At 40.4% G+C, this 19413-nt stretch overlaps 1 protein-coding gene across 1 annotated transcript in view; it reads left to right on the top strand.

The window, feature by feature from the left end:
* The window catches only part of spast (spastin), a 29579-nt gene extending 19477 nt beyond the window's left edge, over nt 1–10102 (top strand). Inside the window, exons 6-17 of the mRNA XM_084684989.1 lie at nt 1086–1216; nt 1339–1432; nt 1648–1722; nt 1914–1985; nt 2347–2422; nt 3323–3414; nt 3568–3647; nt 3737–3779; nt 3898–3977; nt 4142–4212; nt 4319–4359; nt 5509–10102. Of these exons, the coding sequence (XP_084541115.1) occupies nt 1086–1216; nt 1339–1432; nt 1648–1722; nt 1914–1985; nt 2347–2422; nt 3323–3414; nt 3568–3647; nt 3737–3779; nt 3898–3977; nt 4142–4212; nt 4319–4359; nt 5509–5634 (981 nt within the window). The 3' untranslated portion in view covers nt 5635–10102. The remainder of the gene's footprint in view (nt 1–1085; nt 1217–1338; nt 1433–1647; nt 1723–1913; nt 1986–2346; nt 2423–3322; nt 3415–3567; nt 3648–3736; nt 3780–3897; nt 3978–4141; nt 4213–4318; nt 4360–5508) is intronic.
* The last annotated feature ends 9311 nt before the right edge of the window (nt 10103–19413 follow it).

Raw genomic sequence — 19413 nt, 5'->3', positions numbered from 1 at the left:
ACTGGACAGATGACATCTTTGAAACAGGGTTGTGGGGTGCTCCTATTCAGCAGTGGAGAGTACCTACCGACAGGGATCAAAGGAAGGACAAACCACAAATCGGCAACAGGTTTTTTTTTATGCCCAATACTCATCAATCCACAAAGACCACCCTGTCTGGTCCAAAGCACAGAATGTTTAAATGGTGGTTACGGGGGAAATGTATTGTATGCATTGCACCCCGCTTCTTATGGGGCTATGTAGCTGCAGACCCCGGTCTTATGATGTTCCCATGATGCCTGTACACTATCAGAAATACCTATAATGGACATCGGAACTGGATCTTGGACCAGTGGAAGAAGGTCACATGGTCCGATGAGTCTTTTCTTTTGCATCACTTGGATGAACAAGTACATGTGCGCCTTTTTAACTGGGGATATGACGTCACCAGGATGCACTGTGGGAAGACGGTATCCTATCCTGCCATTCATGTGGACAACTTATATGTGGACAACATATGCTACCTACCTAAACAGCATTGCAGACTAGGTACACCCCTTCCTGGCAATAGTATTCCCTGATGGCAGTGGCCTCAATCAGCAGGATTATGCACTCTGCCACACTGCAGACATTGTTTGGGAACATGATGAAGTGTCCCGACTGCATCTGTGGGACGTGCTGGACAGACATGTCTGATCCATGGCTCCAACTCGCAAATTAAAGCACTGTAACGATCTTCTGCTGATGTATTGGTGCCAGATACCACAGGACACCTCAAGGGGTGTTATAGAGTCCATGCCTCAGCTGGTCATATTGTTTTGGCAACACACAGAGAACCAACAGCATATTAGGCAGGTTGTCATGTTTTGGCTCATCAATGGATACCGTTATATACAGTGACATTGGGACTTTGAGCCACACTCAGTGTGCTACACAAACCTGTATGTTTCACTAGACAGCTACAACGAATGTGAATTAGACTTAATTAACTGTTGGCCAGTTTAGCACACCACTGTACTGTCAGTTGGGTATGTGTGGTATTTACTGTTTGACTGCATTATAATAATGTTACTAACCTGAAATGGGAATTTAAAAAACTCAAACAGGGTAAAGCCAGCAACAGACAAAACGTCAAACCCCCCACTCCCACAACCACCCTGCAGAAAAAGGACACGAAGAACCTGAAGAATGTGGACAGCAAGCTCGCTAACCTCATCCTTAATGAGATAGTGGACAGGTGAGACTTCAAGGACCTCACGATGTTAAGCCAAACTGCAGTCATGGTACCTTTTGATATCAGTAGCTTCAAATTCAATTGGTCTTACCTGCTTGTGGACCGTTCTCTTTTGTATGGTCCAGTGGCTCGGTTGTGAAGTTTGAAGATGTGGCTGGCCAGGATTTGGCTAAGCAGGCCCTGCAGGAGATAGTCATTCTGCCCACACTGAGGCCGGAGGTATGCTACTACACAGATTTGTGGGTATTATAGTCTTTCTGCTGTTCCCCAAAACCTTTATGGGAATAGTTAAAAATGTCTTAAAGCAGGGGTTGCATTCTTTAAATCGTTTGAAACCGCTTTTATCTGCATATTTATTTGTAAAGCACATATAATTGAACAAAATCACTTAATGTCAGGTTAAGAGTAAGTGTTTATCAGTTGTTCTGGGACAGTTGTTTACAGGGCTACGGACCCCAGCACGAGGCCTCCTCCTTTTCGGCCCTCCGGGCAATGGAAAAACCATGTTGGTTAGTCAATACTTTCCTTGTTGCTCTTTAACCCCGACTGTATATGCATCCTGATGAATACTCTACCTCTCACCCCACAACAAGAGTGGTGTGGTATATTAGATATGAAAAACAAATTGTTTAAAATATCTAGATACTGTGCCTCTTCAGTATCTGAGATAGAACTTGTTTCTTTTTTGCTCATCCCCCAGGCGAAGGCAGTGGCCATGGAATCCAACGCAACCTTTTTCAACATAAGTGCCGCCAGCCTGACCTCAAAATATGTGAGTGCATCAGCGCTTCAGTCTCATCTGCTATGGATCTTTCTATTTACAGCCTGGAAGTGGTCTTTTTTGTATGCTTTCATTCAACTTCTGTTTAGCTTCCTCTGCTTATTATTTCCACTTCTGTTCAAATGTGATATTTAATATGTATTTGCAATATAAATAATAATTGTTTGAGCAGAGAACCACCACCTCTTTAGTTCATTTAGACAATAATGTAATTTCACTTTGCAGGTGCATGTTGAAAAGCTCAACAGTTATGCCTACACAGTTTTATCATTGATATGCATTATGAATGAGTACAGTTATTGAATAATATGTGGTTTTATCTTTTTTACTTCTTCTTGTTCTTTCCTTATAGGTAGGGGAGGGAGAGAAGCTGGTCCGAGCTCTGTTTGCTGTGGCTAGAGAACTGCAGCCCTCTATAATCTTTATTGGTACATACATTTGATAATTATGGGGGGAAACCAAGACAAATATCATTTACAGTATGAGCCAAGAATAATATATTTTCTTACATTCCCTTACAAATAATAACTTTGATCCCTGAAAAAAAAAAACACACAAGCCACAGGATTCCACCATCAATAATTAGTCCAACCAGTGTGCACATTTAGCCTATTCACATTTTTTCCACTTACAAGTTTAGACTGTGGCAATGGAGTTTAGGTTAGAAGTCACAGTCAGATAGTCACCCAGGCCTCTTTGCTTGTGGCGTTTCTGCAGCTGCCTTGCAGTAAAGCAATTAGCCTAGCTAGAAATAGTCACACAAGTTTTTGTGACGTCAGTGATGTTAGTAGCGTCAGTGAATGTGGCTAGCAAGTTAGCCACCGTTAGCTTCACTTTTGCCTCAAAAACTTAATTAAAACCTAAACCGTGCAACGGAACAGAAATCCAATAGAACCAATGCAGTTGTGACCAAGACGAACCTTTTGACAACGACGTTGTCTATGTGGTCCAAATATTGACTGAGCCTTAGGGGCGAAAAAATAAACAATTATAATAAATATATATGTGAGAGAACAAAGGTTGTGCTCTTGCCGAAGGCAAGCACAACCAACTAAACGTCATCTTGGTTGTCATTGTATTAACCCTGCCCCATATCAGATCACCTATTGTGATTGGCCCTTCATGCCGGAGGTAAATCTGTTTAAATGGGAGGGTGGCCAGACCCATTTGCCAAAGTAAGTAAACCATGAGCTGGCAGATTGGTCTGGTTTACAGACAAAGTTCTACATGATCTACTCTTTAATTGTTATGGCATTTGGATTGCTTTTAACATACTATGTACTAAGATAAATGTGATTGTGACTCCTGAGTGTGACCTGCTGCCACAGATGAAATTGACAGTCTGCTCTGCGAGAGAAGAGAGGGCGAGCACGATGCCAGCAGACGACTGAAAACAGAGTTCTTGATTGAATTTGATGGGGTATGCCATATTTTGAATAAGCAATCATATCCATAATGGTGTATTATCTAGCATGGAAATATAGTATAGATTGATTCATTTTTTTTTTTTTTTGGTAGGGTAACTTTTAGCTGTTGAACGTGTGTATGTGAGTGTCTGCGTGCTTGTGTCTAGGTGCAGTCTGGGGGTGACGAAAGAGTGTTGGTGATGGGTGCTACCAACAGGCCTCAGGAACTGGATGAGGCTGTTCTCAGGTAGAGTGGCATTGCCCCAGTTTGCTTTTAGGTAGAGCTCTCAGCCAGTGAATGGTGACAAGTTCTCAAAAGCGATCATGTCTCCACAGGCGATTCGCAAAACGGGTGTACGTGGCTTTACCGACAGATGAGGTATGTCGAGAAACACCAGCAGTGCCATTTACAAATGCATTAGTTCATTTCATGTACCATCCCGCTCAAGTAATGTTTCTTTCTTTACAAAACATATCTTCTTGTGCCCCAATGCCAGACCCGGTTGCAACTTCTAAAGAACCTCCTGGGAAAGCATGGCAACCCGCTGACTCAGAAAGAACTCTCCCAGTTGGCGAGGTACCGCCCCCCCCCCCCCCCCCAGGCAACTTCTTGGTTTGTCTGGGTCCTACAGCATACGCAGTATGGATGATGTTGATGATATTTATATATATACACATTACATGTACTTGTATATACAAGTATATACATGTTCTGTCCCTCCATCTCTCCGCTCCTTTCAGAATGACGGAGGGTTACTCTGGCAGTGACCTGACATCGCTAGCTAAGGATGCCTCCCTCGGCCCCATTCGAGGTGAGCAGCCAATCATGTTTCTCTTTGAATTGAACATTAATTCTGCCGTAGTTGTCATATGGACTCATAAGCTTACATTTGAAGTTGAACGTGTCTTTGGTAACAGAGCTGCGACCAGAGCAAGTTAGAAACATGGCGGCAAACGAGGTACGTTCCACCAGTCCTGCCTTGGTCGTTGCACGTTAACCATTTTGTGACTGCACATTTCTGAACTATCCTGGGGTCTCATTTATAAACGTTGCGTACGCACAAAACAGGGCTGAAAATTTGCATACGCCACTTCCCACGCAAAAGTTGTGATTTATAAAAAAAACTTGACGGGAGAATATCCGGTCCTCCACGCAAACTCTGACCCATGCGTAGGCCTATGCACATTTTGGAGACAGTGGGAATTGGCAATGCAGATGACCGTACTGTAGTCAGACTTGAGAAACTAAATGTGCGAAGAACGATTACTTGTAATATTGATATATTCTGTTTTCCTCGCACATTTTTTTCACTCCATTTCATCCTTATCACTGAGTGATATTTGTTCCATAAACCTGTTGTACAATCCAACTCAAATTTTAAATCAAAATTCAGTGCTGGCTCACCATCATATTGTCCACTACGGGAGTGCAGGAGGGGGAGATACCCCGACTGCATGGAATACAGGATAGCATCACGTTCTACCTTTAGATAACTGCAGAACGCAGTGTTTAAATAAATATTTTTCTTTAATACTGTGCTTATATCATCATGTCAAAAACCGGAAACACAGTCGTTTAGCTCCCGTGCAATTGGTACACTCAATGTCTTCATTATCAGTCCAAACTTTAATAGACTACTGTTCATAACTAAACGCTTTTGTTTTCAAATTGTGTCTCAACTCAGGGTATCACCGGCACAGATGACGCCACTCGCACAGTTTTTTTTTATTGGTGGGTGATCCACCAGCTTACACCGGCTTACAGTGTCTCAGAAGTTGCGTTTTTTTGTTTTTTTTCCCCCACCAGTCACCATGATTCACTGTAAAGAAAAATCGCATGCCAGGGTCATTAATATACTATATTAGCATTCATGAGGTGCTTTGCATTGACCATTTATGGTTAAAAATGGGCGTGTTCAGGGCGGGGTAAAATGCTGATTCACGTATACATGTGGGTAATCCGTGATTTATAAAGGGAACATTGCTAACAGGTGTGCGTACGCACGGTTTTATAGTCTGATTTTTTGGGGGCGTACGAATACTAAGCACAGTTTTATAAAATGAGACCCCTGATGTCCATAAATTATACTCTCCATGTACTGCTGTAGGTGCGGGGCATCATTTTCTGTGACTTTGTGGAATCCTTGAAGAAGATCAAGCCGAGTGTTGGCCCCCAGTCACTGGACCTGTATGTGCGCTGGAACAAGAACTACGGGGACACCACAGCTGTATGACACACATCCACAAACACACACACTCACAGACTGACATACATACTTTCTTTGTTGGAAATTTTTTTTAAAACATGACCTAAATATGGCTTGGACAATTGGACAGGCATTTTTCTAACTTTGAAGCAATTCTTCACACATCTCACACTAAAAGTTAATTTTATTGAGCCGTTTGTACATAGCATATGTGCATGACGTCACTCTAGACCTTACATCATGCATGATATACAATGGGATCTGTGCCTTAGGTTTTTTACAAAAAAAAGGTGCTTCCCTTTTCTCCTGGTTCCACGACAATTCTGTACACAGGACTTGAAATGACACACTGCCTGTTCTCTGAGACGTAAAAATACTGTGTTATTTGAAACTATTAAAGTTGAAATTCAATTGCCTCTGAACATACCAGGGGAAACTTAAGTAGCATAAATGTATTAATCATCCTTATTTATGCATTTTTCTGCAACAACTATGTTTTGTTTTGTTGCCCATTCTCAAATTGTTTTCTTTTTCACACACGTCGGCAACAATTCCTGTTATTTCCATTTGTTCATCATTTGTTCTTTACCATTCCCCGTTCATGTTAAGTCGTTTTCAGCACAACACATCTGTTAACTTGTTCCAAGTGAGTAGCCATTTTCCTTTGCCTTAGCTTAACTTTGTTAACGCATAAGATTATCTTGCCTTAGCTCATGCTTTACTTAACCCTTTCAGTGCACAAAATTGGCCAGGTCCAGCACCTGTAACGACCGTTTTCATGTCCTGCTAAACTTATCACATACACTAATGCATAGTTTTTTCCTTACTGCTTTGGGTTCTTAGCATTATTTTAACATTTCCATATGTTTTTTTCTCTGGCCTACTCATCTTATCTGCTCAATATTTGTTTTCCGGCGCTCAGAAAAGTTCAGTGCAGGTCGCCCCTCCCTTTTTTATGCCTTCTCCTGGCATTCTCCGTCTCTCGATTTAGAACAAACATGTAAATAACTTTCACATTATATTTTATATATACCTCCTGGGCAATAATTTTCCTTCTTTTTACCAAGTTCTACTAAGTGTTTACTAAGTATTTACTATTTTTATTTAACAATATCTTGGTAAGTAATTACTAAAATGTGTACTTTGCCACCCTTGGTGGTCTTCTAAAGTTTCTATGTCAAACAATTCCCTTTATGACAACTGGTTCTTCGACTATAATTGTTATTTCTTAATTGTTCCATGTTAAGTTTTCTGTTTTAGTTACCTTTTAGGACTATTTTTGTTAATTGACCGGCTTGATCTCTCAGAATTCTTGTTCCATTTAAACTATTTTTACCTCTCTTGCTCCTTACATATTATCATTTATTCTTCGAGCCACGCTTGTCGTAGTTAACTTTGCAGGTAGCTAATCAGTTTTTTCTTAACTTTCGACCAAGATTTAGTATGCACACAAATTCTCTGCCTTTATGCTTATTGCTCAATTATTCATCAACATTTTTACACAAATAGACTATTTGTAGGCCTACCTTTTCTATTATTTACACTGCGGTTTAAAAAAATAACGTTATATATTTGTTTTAGTTTATTGAATTTATTAGTTTCAACTCTTCTCAGTTCTTTTAGCAATTTCCCTCTTTATTACTTTTTTAATAGTGTCCCAACACATCACATCACTGTTTCCCCTATCTCTCTGTACACTTTTTCTTCCAGACCGCTCTTTCTTGGCTTTAATGTGCATAATACCTCTTGGGCTCTTATGCACATTATTCACGGCTCAAATCGCATAAATTGATCTTGCCGCGTATTCACGTGTAAATCCCACCTCTCGAGTGTGTTAAAGTACCTTACCTCCTATTTGCCGTGTTCTCGCAGGGATAGGAAAAATTTAGACGCACGACTGTACTTAAGTCCCTGTGTTTTTTCTGACCATTAGGCTTTTAAGGCTACTTAACCTCCCAAGCGCGCCTCAAATTCCTCGGCCTCTGATATAGGCTTAAATTTGAACGCCGTTTCGTCCACAAATGAGTACCCATGTCTGTATTCAACCCACGAGTGTTTATGACTGAGTCCTTCCATATGTTACCACGGATGACAAAGAAGCATTCCAAGCAGTTGGCAGAAAAAGCAAAGTTATTTTCTTATCGCCAAGCCTTTTACTCTAAACATTCATCAAGTTAACCACACACATTGATTGACCAAATAAACCCCTTGTTTTCTGATCCACCAGACCAGCCTCTCCTGGGTGTTCCTTCTGAATGCATCTGTAGGCGAATGTATACATACTTACTCTCTCCACATGTTACTCAGCATCGGGGCGGGCAGGGGCGGATGTACAGATTTTCATTCGGGGTGGCAGAAGGAAGTTGTTGGGTGGCCTCCTGGAGGCAAATCAAACCCAAAGTAGGGGGGTACAGAACTCCCTATGGTAAATTATAAGGTTAGAACATTAAATTAAACAGTAACATTAATATTATTTATTGAAATGTTCTGTAATGTACAAATAATATTTTTCCATGGGAAGATTGAGGTTCATGTTGTTTAATTGTAACTTGTTTCACTACATGCTCTTATGGTTCTTCCTTTTGGGACTGTTTTTTCACAATGTATGCTTCATGTTTTGGCTACCCGCAATGTTTGGGGCTATCTCGTTGTTATGATCAGAGACCTATGCACTTTTGTAAAGCTCTCTCTTGGAAGTCGCTTTGGATAAAAGCGTCTGCTAAATGCATTTAAAAATTAATTGGGGTGGCAGTGTTTTTTATAATATAAAAAAATATATGTTTTATTATATATTATATATATTTTATATATATAGATCCGCCACTGGGGGCGGGGTCACCAAATTTCTGTCGTAGATTGTTTCTGTATCTACATTGAGGACACTGAGTCATGGCTGGATCAAAATACAAGCAGTTTTATTCGTCCCATACAGGTTATACACACAGTCAGTGGAGACTCGCTAAGAAGCCCAAAACATGTCTCAAGCCCGGCTGACTTTATACTAGTTAAAAGTCCTGGCCTTTTCTATAATTAAATGTGTTGCGAGATCAACAAGTGTCACCTGTCCGATTTCCTCTCTGGTTCCAGTCATTATTTAATGCTAAGGTGGCCCAGGTGACATTTAATAAATGAGCTGCCTCTTCTAATGTCCTAATTTGGTACCATGCTAGAGCCTATGGTGTCTGATTTCTTCCCTATCAAGGTATGCCAGCTCTTGGCCTGGCACAAACAAGGTAGTGAGAGCATGTCTCTCCCAACTGATTCAATATAGCTGTATACTCTGCTCTAACTTCTTTCAAGGATGACATTCAGATCAGACTAATTCTCATTTAGGACAATCATTATGCATTTACCATATTATTAATACAATGGGGACCCTTCTCCAGTTTTTCCATTTCCCACACGTATTTTTCATATGTCAAAGCAAGAATTCAGGGTTTTTATAATGCACTCGTATGTGTGTGTGTATGTGTGTAATATATATATATATATATATATATATATATATATATATATACGTTATGCCAGATTTTCCCTTCCTCCCACTTTTTGAGTAATGCATTTTTTTCTATAGTAGTTTTGACTGTAAATAATGCTTGCTTCTTAATGTAAAACAACTACCGTATTGTATGAAACTAAATATCTGTTTTAGTTTCTTTGATCAGCATGCTACCCTTTTTTGTAATACTTGCAATGCTTAATGTCATAGAGCGCTTGTTTATGCTAGAACCGGCTCTTTTAACATCTGAATGTTAAATTTGGACTTCATGATCGAAGACTGTTCTGAGATGCTGTAGTTCAACTGTGAGCCACAGGAGGGCATCAAGCTCCGGATTTCAAAGCATTTTACAGACATTATGACTTATGTATTGGCCTATGCGTTTTGAGGTGATGATGTAAGTAGATTTCGTCTCCGTTTTATGAATGAACAACAGCAATATTTAATAAATGCATGTCTGCAAATGAATCATCTATCTTTTGAGTAAAAGATTAGTGCAGAGACATTGTCTGTTAAACCAAGTTCCTTGTTTTTCAAAGGAAAGCTTAAATGAAAAAAGCTGTATATCTGACTTAAAAGAAGCGTATATGTGCATGTTTTGAATTTAATAAAACGTTTTTGGTGAGTCACTGTTGGCCATGCTGATACATGCAGAAACTGTCAGAACTTAGTCTACTCTTGATTTTTTAAGACCAAAACTTCCAACCTGGATGTAGTTTAATTTGATGTAATTGAGATCTAGAGGACATGTAGTTGAGATCTATGAATCCCTCTTTTCCAACCAATCCAATTACATACTTTTCTACAGAATGGAAACTTAAAAATGTAGAATACTGTATAGCTGACAATTCATTATATTCACCAGAAAAAGAGTGTGTATAAGACAGCAATGTCAGGAAAAAGAAAGATAAAATGCTCAGTGCCCAGTATTTTACAATAACATGGCAGTACAAGCAATGCAATTAACTTCCGGCGTGTTCTGGTAGCAGAGCCGGCCCGACCCAATAAACAAACTAAACATTTCTTTAGGACCCCCCGATTATTTTTGTTGTTGTAAAAAAAAACATTTTGCCAATCAAAAGGGCCCCCTACCCTATTTTGGTTTTGGGCCTTGTAATGGAATTTTAAGACATGGTTACAATATATGTGTTTTATAAGCATTTGATCTATAAGTTCCTTTATTATAGACAGTGAATGTAGGAAACTGAGGCTTTGTAGGATACTTTGCTCTGAAGGGAAATAAGTCAGATTGTCTTAAGGTATTTATGATACCTAACTAAGAGCCAGGGGCATGGAGAAGGAGGTTGGGGGGATTGTTGTGTTCTTGTGATCTCAGTTGACCCAGCTGCCCAGACCTTTGGCCAAGGAGATTGGGTCAGGTATCCTGTTTAACCATCTCCTCATGTAGAGGGAGAGAGCTGCTACATCAAAGGACTTTTGTCACTTGGCCTGGGGGGGTTATATTGTCTTACTGTCATTTACTAGTGCTAGACAATCACAGAGCCACTGCATTGATGGATTGACCATCTAGTAGAAAATCTGTTCTTAGATTTTATAAGGCAGGGTTTTATGGTTGTTCTCTTTCACTCTACCAAAACGACCTGTAGCATGTCCTTCAGTCATGTCTGATCACAGAGTACTCTGTTAATTCTTAATTTGTACTAACTAAATAAATTGAATTGAAACAGCCATCATGACTATTCAAATCTACACAGTGCTGCTAGAATTGTCCTTTACAGCCCCCAAAACCCTGTCTGACAGACTGTTATCTGGAAAGAGATCAGGTGTCCTTTACACCCCCAGCCCTGGAAAACAAGGAGGCTTGCTTCTCCCATTCTTACGATAGAACAGATAGTTAACACTGTGTTCAAGTGAAGGGAAGGGTATGTATATAAAACAGAATAAGTAGTCAATTACTGTCAGTATTGAATATGAATTATGAAAAGAGGTTGCATGTGTTGAGAACATTTCTGAAGTTTGTTGTTAAATAGAGACTGATAGAGTGAAAGTCCATTCAAATTAAGTATTTAGCGTTACAAGAGACTTATGAAGTATATAAATGGTTTTCTTGGCTTTAGACACGTGTTCAGTAACTATTGTAATGTATTACATTTGCGTTGCGATCATCAGTAGCTAGCGTTTGAAGAGACTTATGAAGTATATAAACGGTTTTCTTGGTTTTAGACACGTGTTCAGTAACTGTAATGTATTACATTTGCGTTGCCATCATCAGTAGTTGGCTAGCACCAGTGTGTGTGAGAAAGCACTTTTCTCCCCCAGAAGGGCTAAGCCTACCGAAAATGTTGTGACATTTTTTATGAAGAACCCCCTTTAGTTTCTGGACTACATGGAATAAGTGAGAATGTTAGACTATCATTGTTATCAGTGTTGGGTAACGTTACTTTTTAAAGTAACTCATTACAGTTACTAGTTACATTCCTTGTAAAGTAACTAGTTACGTTACTTAGTTACTTGCTGTACAGCATCAGGCGTTAAGTTACTTTAGCGTTACATTAGGAAAAGTATTTTATTTCTGAGACAATTCACCTTGGTCACTCTTATGCCCAGAAGGCACATTTAATGGGTTGACCTCAGCAATAGCACATATTGTACTGAAAATTCAGTGCCACTCGCATATAACATGATCAATCCTCATTATACAGAAAGGCGAATCAAGGTAATAATCCACCATAATGAAAAGCAATATTTGCATGAAGTTATTGAATCAAGAAACTCTTTAATCAATAAATAATGTTGTAAAATGCCAGGCAGAAGTCTAGTAGTTAGGTAGCTTTACAATTTACCAGGACGAGGTTTGAATCTAGGAGCAAAACAAAGCTAAGCTATAGCTAGGTATATGGTAGCAAAATGGTGTTCACTTATGTACCGAATCAGACTATTTTACTTACTGTAATATAATCTCAACCTAAACCACTGAACGATACAGCAACACATCACTCAAGCTTGAGTTCAATACATTATTTAATGTGACATTACTTAAGCCTGTACATGCAAGTCTTAAATAACTATTTAGCTGGTCGGCTACATGACGCTGGGTAAATTGGGCTTGTGAGACTGCTAACCAAAAGAACGAATGGGAACCCACCTGTCTAGCAGATTAAGACGTTTTCGTAGATACCTAGCGAAAAGTATCCTCAACTTTCGTAGACTGTAAACTACATGCTGAGGGCTCGCGACTAAAAGACTAAATTAAGTAATGCATTACTTGTTTGAACAAGGAACTAGTAACGGACTCATTCAATTAAATACGTAACACGTTAAGCTACTCGTTACCTAACACAATTCTGACTTGTACGCGTTACAATGTTACAATAGCCCAACATCGATTGTTATAAATATAAAGGTTCGAGGGGTATTGGACTGTGATTAGGAACATCGGTATCACAAAAGCAGGAAGCACATAATATGGGGATAAACTTCAGATGCATTACAAGTTATTAAGTAAATGTACATTAGGTTGCAAGTCAACTTATTGCTACAAACAACACGGCATAGTTTTTTTTTCCTGTCCTCCCCAATTTTTGGAGTCAACAGCCGCCATTGATGAAAATAAAGCTAGAAGCAGCAATGAAGGGCCAAGTTCACAAATGAACCCATTTTAGACATCCTCAGAACAATGTTCTGAAAACATGTAGCAAGTTTGGTGTGAATCCATCAAAGATTTGCTGAGATACAACTGGCGGCCAGTTTGACGGCTCTAGCTGTACCTGACAAACGGTTTAGAAAAAGAAAAAAAAACGTGCCAACCTTTTTGAGACTTGAGCTAGAATCTGTGCCAAATTTGGTGAAGATTAGACAAACTTTGTAGGAGGAGTATCTATTCGCATCTATATACCACATCTATGTGGCTGTCAACATTAGGTGCATTCAACTTTATGCAGCGCCGGTGTCGTATCACCCGATGCATGACTCTCTGGATTGGCTCCCCCTCGCGGGAGCGCGTGCGATTCAAAAAGTGAAGGATTTCGTCTTGATATCGCATCCAAAAGAAGGGGAGACAGAAGTCTCACATTATACCGTCTTTGTTGTTGAATTCAAGAGAAGGATATCTGTTATCTGTGTAAATATCAGATACTATTTTCAACACAAAATCCTTAAAATTCGTCATTCAAACGGTATAGCAACGAACGCGAAACAACATTCTTGCTCCACGACATCGCATTCTAGGAAATATACCCCAGTATGATCATGATTATTGCTACACAAAATTTAGTTTGTCTAGCAGGTTCAAAGTATTTCAAATGGCATGACTCTTCATACTAATGTATAGGTTCAAAGGCATGCGATTTTAATGCAGTTAACCTGTGCGTAGGGTGGGTTACTCAGACAGGTCGAAAACCACAGCCTTCTGATCCAGAATAGGCTATCAGCTGTCCTGAAAAGGGACCAAAGTTTCACATGCCTAGCCTACAAAAGACAAGTACTAAAAACAATGTATCAACCATGTATCAACATCAACAGAACCATCAAATCCTTTTATAAGATAGGAAATATTATTCTTATTGTTTAAGTCGATGAAATAAATGAAAAAATAAAACAATAATCCCTCACCTACCATGGACTATTCTGTTTTCAGAACTGTCCACCCTATACATACACATGTATTGGTATTCAATTTATGCTATTAAAGGTACATAATGCTGGCGTAGAAGGATAGAAACGTTTGCGGGGGGGAGAGCATTTCATGGCAGGTTTTCCATTACATGTAAGTGCAATGCACCCCCTGCTAACCCTGACTAGGAAAGTGTCACATGCCTGAAACTTACTCTGCTTACTCATACTAGTGCCCTCAGTGTACAGTAAGAATCATTTGATGCTGGGATATACAGAACAGACAATAGAGGGTGGGTGCATCTCACGACAGGCTTGTTGTATTTGTCACGACGTGTGGAGGGGTAGGACCCAAACGCAGGAGAGTCAGCAGGCATGGCCAAACAAAGGTTTAATACGCGAAAACGGGAAACAGCCAGGGTACACGCAGGGACGAAGGGTAATGCTAAGACAAAGACTGGACACAAAACAGGAACCTAAATACACAGAAACAAACAAGACACAGGTGAACACAATGAAACTAACGAGACACAGGTGACGACAATGACAGGGAACACTAGGGCAGGGCAAAACCAAAAACAATAGGGGGGGGCACGGCTGTGGCCGTGACAGTACCCCCCTCTCAAGGGACGTCACCCGACGTCCCACAAGGCAGGGCAGGGGGTCGGAGCAGGTCCGGGGGACGGCCCGGAGGCAGGGCAGAGGGTCGGGGCAGGTCCGGGGGGCAGCCCGGAGGCAGGGCAGAGGGTCGGGGCAGGTCCAGGGGGCGGCCTGGGGGCAGGGCAGAGGGTCGGGGCAGGTCCGGGGGGCGGCCCGGAGGCAGGGCAGAGGGTCGGGGCAGGTCCAGGGGGCGGCCTGGGGGCCGGAGCGCGGACGAGGAGGCGCCTGGGAGCGCGGACGATGAGGCGCCTGGGAGCACGGACGAGGGGGCGCCTGGGAGCGCGGACGAGGGGGCGCCTGGGAGCGCGGACGAGGGGGCGCCTGGGAGCGCAGGCACGGGGGCGCATGGGAGCGCAGGCACGGGGGCGCATGGGAGCGCAGGCACGGGGGCGCATGGGAGCACAGGCACGGGGCGCATGGGAGCGCAGGCCAAAACCAAAAACAATAGGGGGGGCACGGCTGTGGCCGTGACAGTATTCTGTCTTGTCACGAAATGCACCCCCGCTAACCCTGACTAGGAAAGTGTCACATGCCTGAAACTTACAGTGCTTACTCATTCTAGTGCCTTCAGTGTACAGTAAGAATCATTTGATGCTGGGATATACAGAACAGACAATAGAGGGGGGGTGCATCTCACGACAGGCTTAATGCACCCCCTGCTAACCCTGACTAGGACAGTGTGACATGCCTGAAACTTACTCTGCTTACTCATATAGTGCCCTCAGTGTACAGTAAGAATCATTTGATGCTGGGATATACAGAACTGCCTTGACATAAAGAAGTACTTTGTGAAGATGTACCTCAATAAACATTAGTAACAAAGAAAATAACAAAAAAAGGATTCACGTATTTATCATACACTAGATTGTATTGGTTATGCATATAACTACAACAGGACAGTGGTTGTCCTGTCAGCTCATTTGTACTGTTTCCCAAAATCAAAATACCTACCAGCAGGTAATATGGGACAGCAACTGCATTGTAAATAATGAAAGGTTTATATTATTTAATTTTATTCAATATCTTTAATTGTATAGTGTCTGTTATTCACAGAGTGTGTGCATTGCACAATATGGGACTAGTATGAGTAACCACAGTAAGTTTCAGGCATGTCACACTGTCCTAGTCAGGGTTAACAGGGGGTGCATTGCACTTACATCTAATGGAAAACCTGCCATGAAATGCTCTCCCCCGCATACGTTTCTATCCTTCTACACCAGCATTATGTACATTTAATAGCATAAATTGAATACCAATACATGTGTATGTATAGGGTGGACAGTTCTGAAAACAGAACAGTCCATGGTAGGTGAGGGATTATTATGTTTTATTTTTTCATTTATTTCATTGATTTAAACAATATTAATAATATTTCCTATCTTAAAAAATGATTTGATGGTTCTTTTGATGTTGATACATGGTTGATACATTGTTTTTAGTACTTGTCATTTGTAGGCTAGGCATGTGAACCTTTGGTCCCTTTTCAGGACAGCTGATTCTGGATCAGAAGGCTGTTTTTTTCGACCTGTCTGAGTAACCCACCCTACGCACAGGCTAACTGCATTAAAATCGCATGCCTTTGAACCTATACATTAGTATGAAGAGCCATGCCATGTGAAATACTTTGAACCTGCTACACAAAATACATTTTGTGTAGCATTGCTACACAAAATACTTTTTGTGTAGCAATAATCATGATCATACTGGGGTATATTTCCTCAGAATGCAATGTCGTGGAGCAAGAATGTTGGTTTGCGTTCTTTACTATACCGTTTGAATGACGAATTTTAAGGATTTTGTGTTGAAAATAGCATCTGATATTTACACAGATAACAGACATCCTTCTCTTGAATTCAACAACAAAGACGGTATAATGTGAGACTTCTGTCTCCCCTTCTTTTGGATGCGATATCAAGACGAAATCCTTCACTCTTTGAATCGCGCGCGCTCCCGCGAGGGGGTGCCAATCCAGAGAGTCATGCATCGGGTGATACAACACCGGTGTTGGACCGAATTCTCACTCCCCCGCAGAATCCCACTCCCCTACGCGTGAACGCGCACTGCCTTCCTAGCGTATTACTAGTTGAAGTTTTGACGAACCGAGGCAATTTTTACAATGTTTAGCCTAGGTTCCCTCGTCTTAGGCTTTGAGGAAACTGTCAGTAAGCTAGATCATGTTTCATTAAAATATAAGTTATGTTGTGCTGCGCCCTATACGATTTGTATGTCGTGCTACTTGTAAAATCCGAATGATTGTCTAAAAAAAATTGACGTAATTTGGAGCTGCACTTGAAAATTGGTGTTGATGTCAATGTTGTGCTCCACTGCCTATTATCGGAATGAGGGTAATATGTGAATGATGTTGCTGTTATGTCACTGTCTGGTAAAAGCGAGCATCCTTTGTATTAATTTGTACAAATTACTTTTAGTAGATTCACTTCTGATTCTTGATTATGTTGTACTTGCTGTTATAGACTACTTACTAAATGCACTATATGCCCATTGTAATAGAATCGTCTGGTACATGAGTATAGCTACATTATTTTACAAATGTAGGCTATATAAAAAGGCCCCTGCTCACAGGTCCCTCCTACCAGAAATTAACTTCTACTTCGCTCTCAGTAAACTACTTGCCACACAACTGTTTTGTGTTTACAATCATATCCATTTTATAGATCCTGCTTCCCACAGCCTAGTTTTGTGTACTGAAAAACATCTAATAAATGATGAAATTTTGATTGGTTCCATCACATTTATTTTAAACAAAAAACTATAAAGATATATTTAACAAAAGTTAGAAAAAAAGAAAGAAAGGGATCATTTAAATAAGAGTTTTAACAAGTTTAAGGCTTGATCATGAACTCAGGTCAGGGATGTTTACGGCAGGCAGCACAGACAGTCCTCTCAGTTGGATTTTAGCACAACAGTGATGGAACCTGGAAACATTAAGATTAATTTATGGAATGATAATGAATGATCAAAAATTAAGAATGGCAAAAATTGTCACTGTCACCTATAATAACATTACCACTTATACAAATAAATACCAATGCTTCATTATAAATGTGTTTAGTAGTGAAAAAAGTTCAATACCAGTTGACAAGCTATCACCCAGTTAGTGTCGCCATTCAGATTGTCCTCATCCCCATATAGTTGGGGTGTCAGATCTTACGGTCCCAAGATATGGGGGGGGGGGGGGGAGGATTTTGGCAGGTATGAAAAACAGTGTTGCCAAAATCCAACTCCCCTTCTAACTTTTACATTTATGCAACTAGTATCAAAAGCTTTTTATGGCACACTGTACAGGGCATGAGGAGCCACCAAAATAATTTTTGGGGGGGTGTCAGATCTTACAGTCCCAAGATATGAGGGGGGGGGGGGGGGATTTCGGCAGGTATGATGAATAGTGTTGTCAAAATTCTACTCCCCCAGTAATTTAAAAAGAAAAACTGAATTGCTGCCTCTTTAAATAGTTGATTCAAGTAGGTTTTTAGGATTATTAAATTGGTGAGGTAGCGTGTGAGATAAAGAGAACTTATACATAGTAGCCTACTGCAATGCATACAAGGTGAAAATAATGGGGCAATTTAGTTGTATTAAACATAGATAAACACAGCTCTATTTGTATATTTCAGGGAATTCAGTTTTATTGGACTGTTTCTAAAATGCATTGTGAAATGCATTGTAGTGCAAATGCTAGGTTTCATAACTGATTACGTAGGATAATGTCTGCGGATTGAAAAACATCTGATTGCTGTTCTGCTACAGGGTAAACTGTTAACTCCTTAATGGAGAAAATGTTTGTGATATCACAAACAGAGTTACAAAATTAAGCTGAGTTGTGGGTTTTATAAGAAGCCTATTATCAATCTGCAGATTAGAGAGTAACACAACGACTTAAAACGAAATCTCTGAGAATAGGACGGTGTTGATAGTGAATAGAGAAAACAAATATTACTTTTGATTGATTTACAGTCAAATAGGGTTTGTCAGGAATCAGAGAGCAATCCTCTTTACAGAATCTCTCCAGATACGCCAGGGTCCTACTCTTTTGTGTACTCATCTTCAGCTCAGCCTACAGGTTTGCAATAGGGTTAATTAAATGTTGCCTTTGTGTCACCTTGTGTATATAGGCTACAATATTTGACTGCTAGTAAATTCCTAAATATTACTGTGTACTTGTATTTTTTGTTTACACTTAGTTCACTTATATTTGCCAATGTGTTGCCAGTAATTCTGGAGTTGGCTGTATGAACAGCTGATAAGGAAATGGCTATTGTGATCAGCATAAGCACATAGGAAATGTATTGTCTTCCACCCCCTATATCCCTGAAATGTTCAAATAGAGCTGTATTCATCTATGTTTAATACAACCTATCGCCCCATTATGTTCACCTTGTATGCATTTCAGTAGGCTACTTTGTATGAGTTCTCTTTATCTCACACGCTACCTCACCAATTTAACTATCCTAAAAAACAACTGCTACTCTAATCAACTATTTAATGATGCAGCAATTCAGTATTTCTTTTCAACTTACTGGGGGAGTAAGATTTTGGCAACACTGTTTTTCATCGGAATCAGAAAGGGTTTTAATTGCCAGGAAAGTTTGCACAGACAAGGAATTTACTTTGTCAGGAAGGTGCATACATAAACATATAGGAACCTTAAAACTGAAATATGTGGTCTGACTATACAAAAGGTACAAAGTCTAGCTAATACTAAGGGGATTTAGAATAAAATATAAAGTAGCCATAATTTACAATATAAAAATACAAAAAATTATTATTATAAATCATCAGGTATTGGTCCTGATGGCAGCCTTCTGCTGGAGGGGAGTGGCTGAAACAGAGTGTGTTCACAATCTTCCTTGCTCGCCCCAGGGTCCTCTCGGTGTGCAGGTCTTTGAGGGTAGGCAGATTGCAGCCGATCACCTTCTCAGCAGTGCGGATGATAACGCTGCAGTCTGTTCTTGTCCTTGGCAGCAGCGTACCAGATGGTGATGGAGGAGGTGAGGATGGACTCAATGATGGCTGTGTAGAAGTGCACCATCATTGTCTTTGGCAGGTTTCATTTA

This window comes from Hypomesus nipponensis, chromosome 21 (genome assembly GCF_054491055.1).
Source record: "Hypomesus nipponensis isolate SF chromosome 21, ASM5449105v1, whole genome shotgun sequence".
In the NCBI taxonomy this organism is placed as follows: domain Eukaryota; kingdom Metazoa; phylum Chordata; class Actinopteri; order Osmeriformes; family Osmeridae; genus Hypomesus; species Hypomesus nipponensis.
The sequence above is the reverse complement of the archived record's forward strand: the minus strand, read 5'-3'. Positions and strand labels throughout refer to the sequence as shown.